General features: G+C 37.6%; 1 protein-coding gene across 1 annotated transcript in view; it reads right to left on the bottom strand.

The window, feature by feature from the left end:
- Positions 1–21,986, bottom strand: part of RORB (RAR related orphan receptor B) — a 194,369-nt gene extending 172,383 nt beyond the window's left edge. The window contains exon 1 of the mRNA XM_005581939.5: positions 21,630–21,986. Coding sequence (XP_005581996.1) covers positions 21,630–21,636 — 7 coding nt within the window. The 5' untranslated portion in view covers positions 21,637–21,986. The remainder of the gene's footprint in view (positions 1–21,629) is intronic.
- Between the last annotated feature and the right edge of the window lie 401 nt (positions 21,987–22,387).

Raw genomic sequence — 22,387 nt, 5'->3', positions numbered from 1 at the left:
ACGGGACTAGTGGGCACAGCTTGTCAGGCATGTTTTTAATTAGCATTTATGTAACTTTCCTATTTCTGGGCATCCTTGGGAAGACACATTTAATTTAAGAAATTAAAAAGGAAAATTTATTTTTCCAAAACGTTTCCTGACCTTCACAGAATAAAAGCCCAGTGAACCCGAGCTTCAGAGACGACAGACTGTCGGGAATTGTAAAGATGATTTGGGCAGTGCATTGTTTGGCGGGAGGAGCCCAGCCTTCCACTAACAGAAAAGTCTACGTCAGCATTTACTTAGAAAATTTCTTTTAAAAGAGTTACAGAAGCAGTCCACAAGTATCAATATTCTCTGTACAAACTCATATCTTTGTTCTATTCTCTTGCTCTTGTGCCGTCTCTCTCTTTTTGAATTTCCTATAAAAGCTAAATTAGGTCTCAAGGGTTCTGCACCACTAAGCAAGGATCTCTTCTAGTCCATTGTGATGGAAGTAAATGTACTCAGGAGAAAGATGTACTTGAAGGGAAGGCTAAAGAATCTCCCTTCATTGAATTCTCCTGTCTCCCACACAACCTATCCACCCTGACTTCTCTAAATACTTCCCGCGTGCATGCGTCTACACACTCCAACTAGCCCTCAGCAAAATTGTGCAGTAGGTAGGATATTTATCTGAAATCAGCACAACCTTTCTGGCCCCATCTCGACTTTGTCAAGAGGGGATGGAACTATCTTTCAAGTTTTCAGGCCTTTGAGCTTTTTCCTCATATCCCTATGAAAATATGTTCTTAGGAAAGGATTCGGTAAACTCATTTACTGGAGTATAAATAAAATCTAGGCTGAATTTCTCTATAAAATATACTTTATCATAGCATTCAAGAACAGCCATACTCTTTTTTTGATATATGTGACCCTTACCTTACTACAGTTCTAATGAATATTGTATTCTTGGTGTATTGTAAGATAATGAGACTATGTAAAAATTAACTGTAATTCTAACAAGTTGGGGAAAAAGCATATTTTAGGGGACAGGTCTACGAGACTTTAAGATCACAAAGGACACTGTAGTTCAGGATTTTGCAATTACATGGTTCTGAGGTAGAATCCCAATGGCACATCTTATATCTGTTTGATTTTGGACGGGTTACCTAGTCTATAACAGCCCCTGCTCCCTCAAAAACTAAAATAACTGAAAACCAATCCTTGTAACAATGTAAGAAAAATTTGATACTGGAGGGCATGAACTTACAGACTTTGAAAGCTGGAAAGTACTCTGGAGACAACCACAGCCCACATTCTCATTCAGAAATGAGGAGGATCGGGGGGCCAAGAGGTGACTTGCACAGGCTCCACAGTTAAGGGTAACAACACGCCTCTTGATTTAAATTCTAGAAGTCTTTCCACGGAACCCCCAGAAGACAGTCTGTCTTTGGTGAGATAGCAAAGTACCACTATGTTGGATACTCCTTGCACTTGGGTGTGAGCCACATGTTCTCAAATTAGTTCAGGTTGTCTTAGGGTCAGTTGCAGTGTGTGGTCATTGATGGCAATTTTTTAAATGCCCATTCGGTAGAAAGACATGCTTTCCGATGTTTTTCAACGATCATCCTCTCATTTCACACGTTCAATTTACGGTGCCACCGAGGGAAGCTTTCATCTTATGGATGACTTAAAGAAGAAGATAAATGAGTGCATTTCCCTAGACCACTCACTTAGCTTTGGCTTGACTAGAGTAAGGGAGGTGTACCCTAGAAAGGACCTCTGAGACAAATGAGACAGACCCAGAGGAGCAGGTCAGCTGGAAGCATCTTGCAGCCATACGTCAGTAATGGGGAGGGCAGAGCTGTTAAAAATCTGCATTAGAATCCCAGTTCCTTCAAATACTATCTGGGTAACTGGACAGATGACTTAACCTCTCTGTGCTTCATTTTCTTCACCTGTGACATAGGCATAAAACTACTGCTAATCTCAAGGGTTTCTTTTGATGATTAACTGAGGTAATTCATCTGAAGTATTCACCACAGTACCTTTCACATAGTGAGTGTTCAACAAGAATTACCTAGGATGATGAAGAAGATTTAGACTAATGCCAGGGAATGTGAACCTTATAACTTATTTTTATTTATATTACACATTTGTAATATTTTTTCCAAAATCATTTCTCTCATAGTGACATTTTAAATATAATTTTTTCTTTTTCTGGAAATTAAACACTAAAAGGTAAAACAACGGTTTTAGGGCAATGCCCACTAGAGTATGGGGCTAGCCTTTTTAAAAAAATACAATTAGATTAAAATGTCTGGTAAGATAATATTTCTGTTTCTGGATTCAAATATAAGTTTGTTTATCAAATGCCTTTTAAACATTACAGCATTAATCTATATAAAACTTTGTATTCGGAAATAGGTTCTGCCTGAGAAAGCAGGTTTTTGACTGCTAACAAGGTGCTAATATCCACACCACCACGCCGTACCTTTCTGCCAACTGACTTGGCTTGTATTTAATTAGACCACAAGATGTTGGACCGAGTATAGTGCAAGTTACATAAGTTTCACAATTTAGATCTCCTGATGTCAGTACCTTTCGTTACAGCAGAAACACCATCGGAATCATGGGAATAAAGGGAATCTTCAAAATGAAATGATAAAGAAAAACATTGATTCATTTGAAGAAAAAAATGAGAGAATTTCAGTTGTTTTAAAAGATGACACGTGCATTTTGCAGGTGTGTATTTGAAAGTAGACTCAGATGAAATTTTGAGTTTTTCTAATGGAAAGCACATTTTTTAGTGGGAGGGAGAGGAAAGGCTCAGCTATTTCAGATTCTTGGAAGAATCTTCAAAAGTTATGTGTAAAATATGAGAAAAAAAATAATAATTAGCTCCCATTGAAAAAGGGGTGAACTCCTTCATAAAATACTCCCCTGAAAGAACAAATCCCCTTCCACAGCTATGTAAAAACCACAATGGGTATAATAATATTCAGTGAGATGGTATGTGAGGAAACATTGCAATTTATATTTGGTAAATGTTGTGTCTATAAATTTTTTCAACCAGATTGTGCTAAACAAATGTAAATAAATATAAGGAAAAAACACCAGACTCAAATCAAGTGTACCAGGTATGTTGGGAACTGTTAGGTGGGAGGGAGGACACTTACTATGAGACAGGTTTTAGGGAGGTAACTGATATGTCAGTTAAGCTGACATTGCTGTCACTGAATGCCAAACCAAGTCCCCAGACCGCCTCTCTGCTTCATGCTTGACTCCTCTTTTTATTCAGTGACCCCTAAATCATTAAGAGGCAAGTTTTAAACACAGGAACAGTCACAGATTTCCTTTTTTCAAAAGTTCAAAAGCTAGGCCCCCAACATTTTTAATTTATCACAGTACAACAAAACTCCTATTTTGACATTTCAGCATCTCTCAATTCTTTCTTCTAATAACCAAATCTCTACTTCCCAGTGAGAACTCCCTTGGAGGCCTATTGTACTGGGGTAATTATACATATATTATAGATGTTAGTCTAAGACTGTCTGAGCCTCAGCTTTCTCATTTGCAATGTAGAGATAACAATACTTCACTTTTTTTGTGTGTGACAATAAAAATTCAAGAACAATGTTAAGCCACTTAGTGAGGGCTAAATATCAGGTGCAATGCTAAGCATGTTATGATGTTATCTAATTTGATTTAATTCTTACAATGAGCCTATGATGAAGGTATTATTTATCTTCACTTTACAAAAAAAATGAGGCTTAGAGAAATTAAGTAGCATGGTAAGCAGTAGAGGTGGCACTGGCACCTGGACTGCTTTACTTCCATGCCTGAGATTGTAACTAGCCCCTCTAGGAGGTCAAGGACCAAACACAGTATCTGACACATAGGGTAGAGTCAGTGTTACTTCTCTAGCTTATGCTTTGTTTCATTTGGGGTGGTGCACACACATGATTTCTGCTGCCAAGATTTTGTTCCCTCTGTCCTTCCACCTGAAAAGTTTCTCTGTGATTCTTTGCCAATGAAATTCTACACAATTTGAAGGCTTGGCTCAAGTGACTTCTCATAGAGTTCTTCCTAATCACTGGGATATTGATCTTCTTTTTAAGTCATCTAGCTTTTACCAGTTACAGGTGTCATTTGGCAATGCCATAGTATGTTGTACTCTTACTTAACAATTTGCATCTGTCATTTTGCAACATTATAGGTTCACTTTGCAAGAAAAGTGATGGCATTTTGGAATGGTGAGAACACAGACTCAGGAGATAGAGTGCCTGGGTCTGAATTCCAGTTTTGCCATTTACTAGATGTGTGACTTTGGACAAATTACTTAACCTTCCTGTACCTTAGCCTCTTTGTCTATCAAATGGGCCTAATAATAAACACTGTTTAATCACAAATTTGCTGTGAGGATTAACTGAGTTAATATTTATTAGAAGTTAGATGCAAACATGACACGTAAGTGCTTTAATGGTGTTAGTTTGTTGAATAAATACATTTTCTTCATTGGATCTTTTTCAACAACTATGTAATGCTTACAGCATACTAGGTACAACAGATGTTTGTTGATTTATTAATTGGCCAGGTTTTTATTTACCTTTCCTCATGCATAATGAATTTGAATTTTCAATGACCTATTATGGAGAAGATATAGAGTTGGAGTTGAGGATTCAAGGCTGTCTGACCTCAAGGGGTTCAAAAATATAAAATACAAATATATGAGAAGTTATGCTTCAGGGTTAATTAATTATTCAATATTATGTTTAATAATTATTAGTCAATATTATATTGAAATAACCGTATTGAATTATATACAAAATTATATTGAAATAATTGAATACTATAGCTTCATTTTAGTAACTGTGGTCAAGCTGCCTAGTACTTCTAGAAATAGAGCTCCTTGGCCAATATCTAAGCTCAATGAGGTTTACAATTGTCTTATTCTCCTCTATCATTCATTTTACATATATATAATTATATATATTATTAAATATATATTATATAAATATCATTTAGCATATTTTAAATATACTGTTATCCTCTTAAGGCTTAAATGCTTCTACTCATTTATTCAACATTTATTGAGTTTCAGGTTTTGTGCTAGGTGATGGGAATACTAAGTTCAATAAGACATATAACCTGTCTTTAGGGACTTGATAGTCAAGTGTTGGGGTCAGCAAACTACTGCCCACTCCAATTAAGCCTGCCACCTGTTTTTGTAAATAAAGTTTTATTGGAACATTGCCATGATTGTTCATTTACACATTGACTGTGGCTATGTTTGTGCTACTCTGACATTTTATGCTACAAAGTCAGAGAAAAGAGACCACATGGGCCACAAAGTCTAGAATATTTACTATTTGGGGTTTTACATAAAGGTTTGCAGATATGTGGTCTAGCGGAATGTACTGAAGCGTCTCTTTGAGGAGGATACCGTTTTGATTTCAGGGTTGCTAATTCTGAGGTTGGTAGTTATTCACAATTTCTGCAGAAAACTGGCACTTTAAAAAACTTGAGTGAAATAAGCAGTAGCTGTTGTCCAAAGCTTCTCAGATATGATTGCGCCTGGTCATCTAAGAAAAGTTAATGAAGAATGAATTATCATTCTGGGTTCTTTAAAGAGTTTGAAATAGTCGTTGCCCAAGTACTTGACTAATGCAGTTTCTAAGTAATAAGGATACCGTGTTAATATGGACCAGAAAAACCATGGCTGAACACTGTGGAACAGGAATCGTGGGACCCACGGCATTCTTTTTTATTTCAGAACTATTGTAAAAGCAGATTACATAGTATATACAATACCACTGCAAAGAATGTAATTTTTGAAGTATTTTAGATTTTATATATTAAAATAGAACTAATGAGTTTCTATTTAAATATACCCATAGAATCTAAATCTCAAAATGTTTTAATAGCCATATCATACATTTGAAAAGAAAATGCATAAACAAACTTTTCTACAGGGATTGTACAATATCTACTTTTCTCCTTGAATTCATGCTTTCACTTCCTGCACATGATTTTATTCTAATGTCTGAATTCTCATGTTTGAAAATCTTTTATTAGTTACTAGGTTATACCTCTCTCCAAAAAAAGTATATATTATAGATTTAACCATTTTTTTCTTCTGTGAACACAAGTTCTGAGTTAAAATTCCTTCTAGATTGAATTATTGTCATTATCACTAGAACACAATTGATAAAAATCACATACATATATTACAAATTTTATATTTATTAGGTCAGTGCAAAAGTTATGGTAGTTTTTGCTGAAGTAATGGCAACAACTGCAATAACTTTTGCATCAACCTAATACTAAATATAATAGTAAATATTAAAATAAAATTTACCTTTTAATGGACCAGAGCAAGGTTTTTTTCTTTCACTTAATTCTGCTACTTTTGCTTGACTATTATTTACTACTAGAATGTAATGGGGTTTCACATCGATTCTATTTATGTTTTGTTTTTAGGAATGCAAGTGTTGAAAAACTTATTCACATAAATATGCAGAGGAAAGTGGAACTAATTTTGCCATAGCAATTGAACTCACTTCTTTAAACTCATTCTGAGATATACGCCTCAAATCACATAGCATTCACATAGCATTCTATTATCAAAAACTATTTTTAATGACCAATAACTGAGAATTTGAATACATCTTCCTTCAATTTCATTGAAAGTAAACTACCTGACTTGCAAAAGACGATTTTGCCCATTCATTAAAATCACTCATTTTCTCAACGTCAAAATCAATATTTCAAATTGTCTGTTTTTTACTGCAGTAGAAGTTTTCCATGTTGGGAACCATGTACATAATAAGATTTGAAATGAGTGAGAGAGTTCAATCTTTCTTTCGTGGAGTGGAAGTGAGATTATTGTAAAGGGGGAGGCAGAAAAGAGGAAGCAGCTTTCTCAGAGAATACACACAAAAAACTAAGGATCCTAAAATGATTCTATTCAGAAAACCTTCATATAGTCCTCGGGCAACATTTCTCAATCTCAACATTACGGGCATTTTGGACAGGATGGTTCTTTGCTTTGTGGGCTGTCCTGTATATTGCAGGATGTTTAACAGCATTCCTGACCTCTACCTATGGGACGTTAGTAGCATCTTCTTAGTTGTGACAACTCCACATTTTTCTAGATATTGTCATGTATCTCCTGCAGGGCAAAATCACTGCCTGTTTTGAATAACTGCATTAGGGATGTTAGTACTAATGTATGAAGACTACTTTAGCAGTGAACATCATAATGAATTCTGCCCTATTAAATAGCAATGAGTTTGTAACAGTCTTATGAGCAAATTGAGATTCTTCATTTACCACAGAGTGTAGGAATATTTAAAGCATTCCCACAACTCTGCCAGTGGGAATCCATTCATCATTCATCTTATATTTTGTGAACTGATATGTATGTGTTTGTATTCTTTAACATCCTTAGGAATTGCAGTCTTGCAGCTTTGTCAGGGGATAGATACCAGCTAGTTTAATAGACACAAATTGAAGGCAAGTGGACTAATTTTTCTGTATGAGTATCCTGATCTTTCCTCTAACATTTAAAATAAATTTCCCCAATTATGAGCCTTTAGAGACAAAAAGAGCAATATTAACCCACTATTAAAGAATTTAACAAGGCAGAATTCTTCTTTTCTCAATGATGGAAAATGTTTTTTTAAATTCATCTTCTTCTTCTTATTATTATCACTTGTATTATTGCTATTTCTAGTACCTATTGTGAATTGTAATATATGATTCTCAAAAAGACCAGACTCTAAGGTCTTGAGAGTATGGGATGGAATTCTATTCACCTGTGTATCTTCAAAACTTAAGATAGTGTCTGGTGCATAATAGATCCTTGATGAATGTTGGATGATGAAGGAAAGAGTAGTTGTGCCAATATCAAATCAGTTAATTGCCATCAAACTTTCAACTTTAACCTTATCATCATACTAGATGACCTCAGGCAAACGGAAGAGCTAAAACACAATGAGTGAAAGATAAAGCATAGCCTTATTACTATGCCAGAGTAATTGAGCATTCATTCACTTTGACACTTTTAAAAAAAATTTTCTTTTGCTATATAGATGAGGGCTTGCTATGTTGCCTAGGCTGGTCTTGAACTCCTGGCCTAGACTTCTTACGCACCAGAACCACAGGCCTGGGCCACTGTGCCTCCCACACTTTGACACTTACAACTGATCTACAGAGACTCTGTGGGAAAATTTGAAAGGATAGAAAAAAAAAGAAGAAGAAGAAGAAAATAGTTTCTAAAATGTTAATATCAAGGGTTGATTTTTAACAGTTTTATGTTTTCTTCAATTGCTCTTTTATGGATTTTTATATAATTTAAGTCATATAGTACAAACAATTTTGCATTTTACTTATTTTTTGTTAGTCTTTATGCTTAGTGGTCAGGATAATGTCCTTTTTGCTCACCATTTTATCCTCGGTACCTAAAATAAATGATTAAGTACATGTAGATATTTAATGCTAGTGAAGTACATTGAATACATCACGAGTATATAATAGTATACACAGTGAATACACCTTACATGAAAGTATGTGGTAAAGAATATTACAACTAAGGTTTTCCTGTATATTGAAAACATCATGGTGAGGCTGCAATACGTTTTTAGGAACAGGTCTTTAGTTATAAAGTCTTTTCTGTGCTTTAGTTTAGTTCTTTGGAAAGATCCCAGAAGGTGAATTGCTGGGCTAAAGAGTATGCTATTTTTAAGGGTTTAAGTTACAAGACTGTACCACTATAAATTCCTGCTACAGAATATGAGGGTGTCATCACAACTGCTATTGTTTGACAGGTGAAGATGCTACTCATTCTGTTTGCATTCTTTAATAAGTGAAGTTGAGCTCTTTTTTTCAAATGTTTATTAACCACTTATATTTCCTCCTTTTATAAATCAAATATTTATATTTTTGATTTGGTACAATTTTTTGAAGTGTGGAAACTGCATTTTAAAACTGTTTAAAAAGCGCTCTTTTATATTTTAGAGTTTTCTTTAGTCTGGCTACTCTGGGCACATTCCTATTCATACCTGTCCTGAGTATCTCAAAAGATTGCTGTGTGTGTCATTTAGACAGTGGCTACATAAGCTTATTGAGAACTATGAAGTACGAAACACAGGCAAGAGATTATTATAAATTTTAACTGCTATTACATTTGTAGAGATGAGACTGCGTCTGTCAGCTCCTCTCAGGTTTACATAGTTCCTCTCTTAAATGTTTTCAGAATTTTCCTTAAGAGCAGCTGCAGAACACAGACTGACAGAATTAGTGAATATGAAGAAACATACCACTATATCTAAAACAGAGCAAGCAAAGAAGATATTTTACATGCCGTGAAACAAAGAGGATCACCTGAGATAAGTGTGAAGTCTTTTCAACCTGATATTGTTAAACACAGTAGATACTAAGTATAAGATGAAGAAAACCCAATGTGGCTCATTTTCTTTCTAATAGCATCTGTGGTCAAATTGAGTCAAGTTGTGGGTGTCAGGACCATTCTATAATACGATCAGTTGGAGTCCTGCAGAATAAATGACAGGGTAGGGTTGGTATTTCAAGCTATGTTTTTTATAGTACAGTTTACATTAAAGAGGCCTGAAAAATCACTAACAGTAGACTAATAACTGTGCTTTAAAGAATTGCAAATAAACTTCATTTGAAAGCATAAAAATTAACCACATAAATGATAGCTTGATGTAAGGAATATTATGTTTCAGCCAAAATGCAAAACAAATTAAATTGCAATATTGTTAAGGAGGAGCAGAACTCTGCATTTCTTTAGAATTAATGTCAAATTTAATTGTTTTTTTTCTTTATAATGCTGGGCGCAATTAGACATGGCACCTTCTTAATGTTGTCAAGGTTCTTTCCTTAAGAAAACATCTTATGCTTGTACATGACATAGAAGGATGATAATAGGCCTTTGATATAAATAGTGTGTTGATGAGAGTTCCAGTCTCAGTCAATCAGACAAAATTAATTAAACTCAGGTGGATAAATGGTGGTATACTAGGCTATTAACATAGTTTTTTCATTGAAATGCTTATAGCTGAAGATAGAGAACCTTCCTCTTAACAGGCGTAAAAACTAGAGGAAAGAATTGACAAGCTGAGGGTCAAATGAGTGCATTCACATCACAAACTAAAAGTGTATGTTGGCTATTGAAGGAAGATAAATTTTTTTTATTGTCTTCATAGCTATTTCTGACAAAATTGCTGCCTTAAAGTGGATACAGATTCTTAGTGAGGAAAAAAATCTATAAATATCCAATTTTTTCAAAATTTTGAAATCCATATAAAAGAAGATCTGTTTGTTTATAAAATTAAATATTTGGAACTTTCAAGGGAATAATTACGGAAAGATAAAAAATTTACCACTTATACATTGAATTTGTTATTATTTTGACTAGACAGATCCAGTTTAGAATCTATAGATGTTTCCATAATACTTATTTTATTGTAGTTTTTCCTCAGATTGGTAAACGCCATTATCATTATTTTGGGAGTGAAAGCTGTGGAGTGCTATGGTTTACCCAAGGGGATCTTGTGATTAAATAATAGTTTTACTGTATTATTCTCTATTCTTTATGTGGTCAAAACACTGGTGAGAGTTGTGGTAACAAGTTTTATCTTAAGGGCCAGTGCTGGCCAAATGGTAGCAGAGGTTGCATTTGGACTTAGCAAGTATTAATGCCATGATTGATTAGGGATATCTACTATCAATACAGGGGTGGCAAAAAATAGTATGGCGAGAGAGAGAGCATAGATTAATAAAAATAGAACTGGATTTGGAGGCAGGAACCCTTGTTTCCAGTCAAATTTTGGTATTAGACTCTTTCAACAAATGTCATCGATTTTTCTCATTTAAGAAAACGGGACATAATTAATATTGAACATTTGAGAAATTCAAATGAAACAAATGTTATCTAAGGAATTCCTTAAGACTTTTATAAGAAATGTAGTTTTGTTGTGCTTGAGACTGTTGCCTTGGAGGGTATTGCTTCTTAGACATCATAAGTGTTCAATAGTTAAGATTTGCTGAGTTGCATTTAAACCTTCTTCACTATAGAAGGGGTCACCTACAACTCTGTCAGATATTCCCCTTTACTTTTAAAGCATTATTTTATTTTTTAAAAGTATGTATTTTACTCTTAATCAGTACACAAATCAACCATGTTAGATAATCTTTCAAAAATCATTAATGAACATAAGGATACAGTACAATTTTGGTGGAAAAAATTCCAAATCAATTTATTTTATTACAAAAGAACACTTTCTAAAACCAATCACATAAATTTTAATTTATTCTGACATGAGCGACAGCCAGAACTTATCTTTGGTAATATTAGTAAACAAAGTAAAAACACAACTGGAAGGGTATTAATGCTCTCTGACTGGGATATTTCTGAGTTGTCCTTGGGATAATTTACTCCAAAAGCTCTTTTCCTTTGGTTCTTAACTTTTTTTTTTAATCACAAAAATGAAAGTATATATGCAAGGATAAAAGTGCTTAGAATTAAGCTTATTAAAAAGTAGTCAGCATTTAAGTGGGAAAAAAAGTCAGCATATTGAACTGTTTGTTTTAAATTTACTTTTAGAGCAAACAGATTAATAAGTTGGGATCTTAAAAAATTCTAAATAATTTATTTAAAATATTTTATTTTTGTCAAAAACAAACTATTGCCAAGAAGCATGTACCTTAACGATATGATGTGTTTTTCCTGAACAAATGTTCCTCTATTCTACCAGACTGTGTGGCATTTGCTCATACTCAACAACTGTGGAAATTTGGAACAAGGTTTCTTCTCCTTTCTTTAAAAGTCTTTAATTCCTTTGCATGTGCCAGGCACAATTTATATATAAGTTAACAGGAAATGTTCTGTGTAATAATTTTATTATTTGTCCTGACAATGATAATGAAAGCCAGTTATTCATTAGGAATTCAGTATGTCTAAGTTCTTGAAACTTGTGTGTTATTGTTTAGTTCTGGACTCTGGAATTCAGCAGCTGCTGGATGGTTAAATATGATTTGAGTGTTTATTCTAATTCAAGCTATATGATAAAATTTTTACTTTGGACACTTAGAATATGAGTTTTCATACTAATGCAAATTACAAACCCACATGAAGCCCTATGTGGTCCTTTCCTTGGACAGGTAAAATGACACTTTTTAAATGTAGCCTGTCAAATACAACTGGTTTCACTTATTTTCATTACACTAGGCAAATAAAAATAGTATGTCTGCGTTTCATGTTCTCAGAGCTAATTACCGGCAACAACACATTTAGATCCTATTTAATAAGATTGTCTTTAAATTGCTTTTTAATGGAAAAACCAAAATAGTGGTTTACTGTTTACTAAGTATGACGCATATTTACATAAAAGCTAGAGTAAAAACACTAGACTCACGTTATATGTAACACTTTAAGTAAAACGACTATTCTCCAAGGGTTTAGCCTCCATTCACCAACCAGAATAGTACACTGGCCCAGGCATAACATGAAGTGGTTGTATGTGTCCATTGTCACACAACCTAGGAACACCAGAGACAAATTGCAGTAAGGGGTGGGGGAATGAGTATCCAGAAAACTGGTTGTCTTATTAAATAGCTGTGTAATCGAGGCTAGTAAAAGTTACAGGGGCCTTCCAAGCCTTTTTGGAAAAACCTCAAGAAATGGAATCATTCATGCAGTTCTTGAATTCTTCTATTTGCAAGAAAAAAACTGGAAGTACCACAGCCACTATGTTATATGGATATCGTTACAACAGAAGGGCACAATTCCTTCGTCTAATATATTCTATGAATACTCAGCATTTAAAACAATTATTTATGTTTCAAGACTTAAAAGGTATGACTGTGTGGTCTTGCCCACTATGTGGAAATTTGAAGATGAGATTCATGCTAATGCAGGGGGTTATGGCCAAGAGTGACAATTTGGCTGCTTGCAAGTTTCAAATGGAGGCATTTGCTTATGTGAGTTTATCCCAGCTCAGAGCCTCTTTTTCAGCTTGTGGTCTCAGACATTTGATTTTACCAGCATTTCACAGTAGATCAGACATTAGTATGAGGACCCATGTTAACTCAGTTCACAAGAGCCAATGTCTAAGACAAGAATGACAAACTATCCTTTCGAAATGACAGAGCTTTAACTGAGGACTGTAGTGGACACTTTTCCCAGCCTGATCAGCAACTCACTCACAGTGCTGGGGTGGAACCGGCTAATATTTGCCTCTCACACTCAGGTTTTTATTACTAAGAGTCTCCAGAATTTTCCTTCTTTAAATATGCTGAAGAAAGAGAATAGCTCAAAAGTCAGCAAGAACACTATGTGTTGACTTTATAACTTAATTTTCAGGGTACAGTGTTATATCCAAGTATGTGGAATGGGAGAGTTTAAAGAACATCACTGTGGCCCTCAGATATGGCCTACGTGCTCTATTACTTCAGTGGATTTTATTCTACTTGGTATCTAGTAATCTAAGATACTCTCCAGAGGAGATATCACTACTTTCAGATCATAGCTTGAACATTAAAGAAATTGAAACTCAATATATATCTGCCATTTCCCTTTTTAAAAAATAAATAAGAATTTTCCTTATAAAAACAAATGTATATGGATATTATAAAGTATTTTTACGTTTTCTTTTTCTTGGTGATACTTTTAAAAAAACAAACTATACCCTCTTCCTTACACTGATATTCATCTCACCTTCAATATATTTTCTTTTTGTAATTTAAAAAATTACCTTAAAGGACTTTTTTTTTCAATTGTCACTTAAGAATAATTTTACTACTAAAAGTTTTGAGAGGAGTACTATTATTTGTGCTACATCAGATTATGTTCTTTTTGGGATAGTTCTACTATAAACTCAATTTCACATAACACCAACTATATAAGGCAACTGGGGAGTACAACTAACAGTAATTTAATAGACCTCATTTACGATGAACAAATTAACCCAAAGAGGGAGTTCTACTTTACTTATCTTTAGAGGCCTATCTCAAACATCACTTCCCCTTTGAGAGCTAGTCCGACTTTCTGGTAGCGTCCTTGCCATGTTCCATTGTGCTTTCTCTTTGATCCTAGCTTCGACTATACAGATGACTGTGCTTTATCAACCTGAGCATCCCTGGGGTTCAGGCCTGTACCTTACTTTGGGTGGATGTATCCAATAAATCTTTAGTAAATAAATATGTGAGTCACATACATTTCTTTTTATATATATGACTGTAAAAGATGACATCATCTTTGAGCTTATTCCTTTTAAAATTAAAACTGAAATATTTTGGGAAAGATGGTATCATTCTTGTACTTGAGAGTATAACTTAATTTGGGCTCCTAAAAATGAGTTGATCAATGAGTTTGACAAAGTTTTCAGAACAGATGAGAATCAAGCTTAGTTGGTTTCAGATAAGGAGAGACATTTGTATTTGAAAATATTAAAACAAAACAAAACAAAATAAAGCTGGTCAGAAAATTAAAATTAAATAAATCTACATTTTTTGCAGCTAATAATACTCATTTATTTCATGCCAAGTTCTGGTTATAAATGCCAAGGCCTTTTTAAAAAGCTCTTGCTGTTTCTTTTTTAAGGATAATTTTGTGCTTAAATTCAGAATACCATTTGTACATCTAATTCAGTCCTAAAATATTGTATATCTCTGGTTGTCACATGATTACAACATAATCTAGTGAAATTCAGTTAATGGTGTAGCAGTCTTTAAAAGAAGAATTCTATATTGAGCAATTGAGTGAGAATTTTTTAAATACACAATTTAAAATTAATTTATTGCAATATTTATTGAAAAAAGCTTTACTATGAGGTAAACTATGTAAGAGTTTTCTTTAAGTGTCCCGAGTTTTTCATATACTCTACAGTGCCAAGATATTTGGTTCATATGAGCACAAAGTAATAAGTAGGGTAGTAAGAAAAGCATAATTTAGTAAACAACCAGATTAATTTGATCTTTCTTTACTGATGTCCGTGATTCCCCTAAATTGGAGAAATATAAGCCAGGACCACATGATATCATAACTAATCACACAAAAAATGACATTAATAAATACCCATTCTAGTAATTTTAATGTCAGCATACCCAGCCAGTTAATAAAATATTTACTACGCAGAGGTGAACATGCTTAAGTCAAAGCAAATTACTTTTGTTCTTTTATAAGAGCATATTTTTGAGTAAGATTTTAGCCTCATATTTTGGCAGAGGCAAGATGTTCGGTTTGGGTTTTGTAAAAACTTGCCTGTATCAAGAATATCCTAATGTAAATTTAACACAAAATGTATCATTTAATTATTACTATAAAGTTGTAATCTATTTACAAAATTTATAAAATAACTACTAACCAAGCAGCATGCATGACATATTGAGTATAAAATACTGTACCTTCTAAGTGTTATTTTTTAATGTTTTAAATGCTTACTATGCAAGGTGTACAACAACGTGGGCAGAATATTATTGAATAATTCTCGCTCCTCAGATATGCACTAATAAATTTGCACTTATTACAGAGCCACCAAATCTGGGACTTGAGATATTAATGGCCACATAGATATATTTTAGAGGTTACCTGAGCAAGCCAAAAATCTAGGTGGTTTGAAATATACAATAATTTTGTCACATTATGATCATAATATTTCCTTTCATAAGAATCTACCCCCAGTGCCATTAGTTAACCACATGGTTATTATATGTAGCTTGATTCACTATAAATGCCGTTATAACACCTGTGGTTTCCCTCATTAAGAATTGAATGCATGGGGTCAGGGGTTGAAAGGGCAGCATATGCGCTATGAAAGAACTAGTTAACACAGCCTATTATATTGGTGCACTGGTAAATCTCATTTCTATTCATCAGATGATTAGTTCAATCAATATTTATTCCTCTATGCTTCCTTTGTCTTGTGCTACAAAGGAAACATCCTTCAAATTCATGGCATAAACCTTGTTATCTATGAATTTGTTGCTTAATTTGAGAGGGAATATTTTATTTACTTGGCAGTCCTGAATTCTTTGATTCCCTTTCCCTCTAATTATCATTAGGTAGTATAATGGAGTTTTGTGTAGATTATTTATAAATAGATGTTATTAACAGTTTCTTTTTTATGAGACTCTAGTACCACGTGTATTCATATCTTCCCTTTGAATGCTCTGGAAAGTTGCTTCTGTTTCTCTAAATATGTTTGAGTTTGGAAGTCTGGATTGTGAAAGCAAAGATAAGAATGATTTTCTCTCTCAAATATTCATTCTTCTTGTCTGAGTGGGTGGTTATAGGCACATACATATACATATTGCGTATCAGTGTGTATCAACAGACGCCTCCAAAGACTGCTATTATCTGCTGGGGATTCTGTTAAGTCAGAGATTCTATTCAAAGTAAGATAAATATTTGCAAAAAGCTGTAATTGGAAGATGATTAAAAAATTACAGGAATAATACTTTTTGTTTAGAGTGCTTATTTCATCAAAGGTCATCATTCATTATATCACAAAAGATTTATTTCATTAGTCGGCTTGATTTCTATCCCTTAGATAAGAATAGATAGAATAACAGAACTACATCTAGAATAAAAAACATACATTAACTATTAAGCACAATTTCCATTTCTAATATTTACTTTTCTATATATTTTAACATCACAATAAATGTTTTGTTAATGTTAATTAAACTAATGCCAATATAAATGAAGCCTTTACTTTTTTTTATCTTTGTAGAATAAACACAGAAATATTTTAGTCTAAAGAAATTATCCTCTCATATTATTACAATGTCACCTCAATCACTAATAACTTTTGCACTCACAACGTATGTGCTCATGAACCTTTGATGTGTTTCAATTTGGCCAGAATTTGACAGTCTTCACTTTGGAATTAATTCTTATTTCCTAATATGTTTACTTGTAAGGCTTAAATTTCACCAATGCACAGTGGCACTGATATTATTGTTCACAATTTTAAGCCTCACTTTATATACAAATTTGCAGAATCCCAGCAGACCCATACATATATAATTTTTTAACTAATGATTTTTAAAGTTATAATGTTAAACTATTAATTGAATGCTATAATATGTACTTTAAATTAGAGGTATATTATTCATTGCAATGGAATAATCTAGTAATGTGCTGTGATTTATACTTTTATATCTTAGAACTACTGTAATGAGAGGTCTAAAAACCATATAGGCCGTCTTGTATTTCTAAAAGGTGAATACAGTTTTATAAAAGGTGATGTCATAGCTGAAAAAGCAATTTACTTATCTTTTTATGTAGAAAAGCTTTGTGTATCAAATCATATTAAATCCCTATTGACAATTGTGTATACACTACTTTTGGGGGAAAAAGTAGGTATTATGAGATTTAAATGTCATTTTCATGAAGACCAACCCAAAAACTTTGTAAATTTTTGGTGTAATAAAATTTTTGTTCCTGTAAAATTAGGTTTCATGGCTTGGAAACACTTCGTTTAAAATATAATCTATGCAAATACACTCCTGAATAGTTGTTTTTATGGCTGATCATAGTTCGGTGTTATCAAATTGCTGCCAGAATAAGTAAATGTTAACATTCATATTTGGTTAAGAGTATAAAATAATGTTTTTATGTATGTTAAATGATCACATAAACCACTTTAATAATGATGCAAAAACTCATCTTTTAGGGATTCTCTAATGAGCAAAAGCTATATTGTGGTTGATAGAAAATCCAAAGATTAGTAAGTTTTAAGTAAATGTCGACAAAGGAGTTTTAATCGTGTGTCCCTCAGGTTTATAAAGTTTGCTGCTCAATTTCTTCATCTACATTTTCCTCCTGGTTTCCCAATTTCTGATTGTTAGAAAATATTGAAAAGTAAAAGCCTTGGTGGTAACAATACCTATCCCAGAAGTCCAGTATGTCAAGCACTCCTGTGTCATAATACGTGTTACAAACTCACCCATGATGCTGGGGGAGGAAGGAGGACAGAGTCACTAGAAGGTACCATTTAAGAAAATATTTTATTTTTATGGCTATATATTATTTCATCAATACTTGAAATACAGCTTCAGAATTTCCTTTTAAACTGTTTGAATAATTACGTTTCTTGGAATGAAGACAGAGTACTGATGATTACTTAATGAGCAATTATTAATGGACTACTAACAGAGATGTCCTTCCAGCAATGTTTTTTTAATTGCGGGAGGTGGAATGTTGGTTAGAAATATTTAACTGGAACTTGTGGAGGAAATTAAGAGAGACAACTTGTTTAGGAAATCTAAAGGCTCTGCCAGCAGGACATTCAGAGCTCCATACTTCTGAAGGGCTGCCATACCTCTAAAAGCAAGCCGCCTCTTTTCTAAAGTTTAGCACTTAGTAAAAATTAACTACCTGCAAATAAGAGAGGAATACTAGACTTTAAAAAAGCCAGACCCAATCCTTGTTTATAGCAAGCATAAAACCAGATTTCTAATCCGCCCTAGCGACAATCACCTATTGATTGCGACGACATCTGTGCCCCTGTTTTTGGAAGCGGGGTTTTCCGTGGAGGCAGGACTGAAAACTCCATTTCCGCGCCCCTGTGTAATAAACAGCCCACAGATCTTTCAAGAAGGACCCTTGAAACCCACACCTCAGCTCACTTCTTTCTCACCTAGTGATGGGCCCAATTAAAGGTCCTCCCTTCTGCCTTCAGAAGTTATTCCTTTCAGTAGTGAAATCTACGGAGAAGCCTGTCTGAACTTCTGTGGTACCCTCTCACAGACAAAGGATGAAAGGCTTTGTGCGCCACCAAATACAACCTCCTCCGCCCCAGGCCAGAGTAAGCCACCGCGCTGTGTCCGGGACTCAGTTCAGCCGTGGGGCAGGACAAGGACGTCAAAGATCAGGGACTCTTAACCCCTTTCTTTCCCCGTAGCTTCCCTGGGGATAAAGTCTCTTAAATGCCCTAGGCGGGGGAGGAGTAGGGGGGTGGGAATAGGTTTGCTGGATTGGCCCCGAAGGAGACCACTGAATCCCAGATCACCTTTCCATCGCGCAAAGCGCCCTGATTCAGGACAGTTGTCAGCTGCAAACTGTGGAGCCCAGGCGCTAACTAGGACCACCTGGGAATGGAAAGCGCGCGCGTGTGGATGAGGGAAATGGAGTGGGCCCACGGTAAAGCCCAGGTCTAAAACCGTCCCTCTCCCGACAGAGGGTGCTTAGGAGCCCCGCACGAGCGAAAGCTGATTCTTTTCCCGCTTTCACTTCTCAAGTTCACTCTCAAGTTCAACCCCCAACTCCACAAGACGTCAGAGTAGCCTGGATCTTTTCTGAATCCCATTCTTATGGAACAGCCTCTCATACTGCGGAAGGGCACTGTCCGGAGATAATATGAAGAGGTAGTAAAGAAAGACACTAGGGGTCAGGAAAGGGCAACCAGGAAGGGCGATAGAGCGACCTGGCCATCTTTTAAGCTTACATTTTCTCCAGCGCGTTCCCCTAAGGCCGCCTGAGAGCTGCCTCAAATTAGAAGTTGTAAGGGGTCCTCGGACGCCTGGCTAGGCTGGCGCTCTCTGGGATAGGTCTGTGGGCTTAAACTGGTTTTCTCAAGGTAAGCATGAGGACCAGCGCCTGGCTTTCAATCCTTCCAGCTTCTGGAGTCCTCAAAGAGACCGCCGTGGCGAACTGGGACAATCATCTGCAAACTGCTCCTTCAGGAGAGGCTAGATCAAGCTACAACCCACCCCCACCCCGCGCCGCACTCCATTCTACCATGTAAGGAGTGAGCGGCTTTTATGCCCTAGGTCCTAGTGCCGGGTCCGAATTGAGATGGAGCATGGTTTCCAAGAAAGTATGAACCCAGCCACAGGGGGAAAGTTAGAAGGGAAGAAGTGGAGGCACGAACTGGCAGCTCCAGACTGGGACGGGTGAAACCGAAAGAATGGATGGGATGGTGAGATGGGCTAGAAAAGAAAAACAAAAGACTGGGCGTCTCTTACTAAGCCAAGGTTCTCTGCTCGCCAATTGCCCAAGTATAGTTTCTTGAAAGAATTTAGACAGTGGAGCATGTAACCAACCCCCAACCGGTACAATCAGCTGGAGCCAGCGCGCACACACACGGGTGTCCCACTCCCAGCGAGCCGGCCAATCAAGACCATCCCATCAGGACGTCCTTGTTTCTTATCTACAGTCAACCCCCTCCCCCATGGACAATCTCTCTCCGTTCCTTCTTCTCCTTCCCTTTCCTGACACATCTCAGCGTCCAGTCAGCAAACCCTTGAGTTCAGGCTCGGGGCTTACCGCGTGCGGGAGGGAGTGGGAGTGAGACCCGCTGCCTCCTGGGGTGCTCCTCGAGGGGAACAGGGGGAGTGGGTGGGAAAGGATCACAGTCAGTGGAAGGAGGAGACCAGTGATTGTATCCCAACTCTCCCAAGTGCTCCCTGCCTAGACCACCTCTCTCCGAGTCTGGGATGCAGGAAGGTCTGGAGCTGGCCGTTACTAACTTTCTGTTGTCAAGACCCAGGGGTACTTGAGAAGGATAGAGAAGAACCCCCGATGAACAGCGGTGTGGCCAGGAAGAGAGACTGGGGGTGGGGGTGGGTGCCCAGAGCTTGCACAGATCCCCATGTCAGGCGGACACCTGCCTGGCTCTTCAGTAAAAGAGTGAAGAAAGGCCGAGCACAGCGCGAAGGAAACCTGAGGTCTCCGGCAAGGCAGGAGAGGAGACCAAGTGACTCCCCGAAACCCACCCGCCAGCCCTTCGAGAGGCCCAGAGTTCAGCCGGAGCAGGTGGAACGCTACAGTCCCTGGCGCGCATCCCCACAGACCCCAGCTCGCCCGGGGGTCCCGCCGCCGCCAACGCCTGCGACTGCGAGGGTCCTGGCCCGAGGGTGCACCAGCACCTCCTTCCACTACTGGCCCTTTATCTGACAAAAGAGCCGGAGCCCATGGCTCTCTGGCCGTGAGTAGTGTGGCCTTTCCAAGCCTCCAGAACTTTCTCATTACAACTTTTCCAGGGTCGCACTACTCCCTGGGCCGCGCGGGCTCGGGCACGAGGACCTGGCCAGGGCGCAGCGCAGGCACGAAGGCGCGCGCCAGAGAACTAACTGTTCCCTCAGCCGCATCCAGCCTCGCAGCACTGCTCTTCTGCTTGCTATTCCTGCGAAGGGACATGCCTGCTGGCCAGGACGCTAGTGGGCCTCGTAATCTGGCGAGTGTGTGCCCGCGCGTGTCCACCCTGCCCCCGGCCGGTGCGCCCCGCGCGCCCAACCCCGGCCGGCGACCACTGCGCGCGGGGCACTTCCAAACTGCTCCTGTCCAGAGGCATCCCTCTCTCGGCTTTCTCCATCCCGCGTCCGCTTCCGCACCCGAGAGCGACAAGCAAAAATGATGCAGTGCAACTCAAGGACTGGTAGGAACCAAGTAGCCTGTCTCCCCTCTCCAAAAAAGCGCCCTCCCGCGTCCCTCCAGAACTCCCGAAAGGCATCAACACCTTCCCACAACTTTCTACGCCCAGGCCATTTGCAGCCCCACCTGCGAAAGCGAATTCGGGAAACTGCGCCTGGACAACCTCTTTCCCCTTAGACTGGGTGCCCTCCCCTCCCCCATCTCCCCGTCTGGCTGGAGTTGGCCGGACTCGGGGAGCCTCGGTGCCTGCAGACTCGCTTACCTCGCATGGTGTGGCCGCTCTCCCGCTCCGCGTAGTCATGAAGCTGCTCCCAGCCCGAACCCTGGAGAGCCCAAAAATCCCGCTCAGCACGAGTGAAGAAGGTGGTCGGCGAAGAGCTGCGCTGCCGAGAAAACCATCCCTTTAGGCGGACGCCGTGGCCGCAGGGTGACGTTTGCCGTCGCCGCCGCTATGTTAACAGTTTTGATGTTGGTGGTGACTGTTTTGATGATTGTTTGTTTGTTTGTTTGTTTTCAGGAAGGGTGAAAAAAAATGTTCTGGCTGTCTGGTGCCTGGGTTTTGTTTTGGTTTTGTTTTTCTTTTTCTTTCTCTCCAATGTGCTTGCTTTTTAAAAATGCCACCGCCTCCGGCTCAGAAGATTTCTTTTGTGATCACTTGGACTGAGGAGGAGGAGGAAGGGCAGCAGCAGGAGGAGGAGTTGGTGGTGGTTTTGTTAGTTACAAAGAAGAGGGAGAAGGAGCAAGGGGGAAAAAAGGAAACAGAAAGAAAAGAAAGAAAGGCGGTGTGGATGGCAGAGCATGTGCGTTTTCACATGACATCTGTGCCTGTTAGCGGATCCACAATGTGAATTTTCACTGTTCAGTTACAGGGAGGAAGGGAGCAGCGAGAGAGAAAGAGAGGGGAGAGATGGAGAGAGAGCGCTGAGAGGGGCTTATACGCGAGGGCGGGCTTGGCCGCGACTTCCAGGCCCCGCCTGCTGTCAGCGCAGCCGCCAATCAGCGCCCAGCAGCGCCTGGAGA

The sequence above is a fragment of the Macaca fascicularis genome, chromosome 15, assembly GCF_037993035.2.
Source record: "Macaca fascicularis isolate 582-1 chromosome 15, T2T-MFA8v1.1".
Lineage (NCBI taxonomy): Eukaryota > Metazoa > Chordata > Mammalia > Primates > Cercopithecidae > Macaca > Macaca fascicularis.
This window is presented reverse-complemented; position numbering and strand designations above follow the sequence as displayed.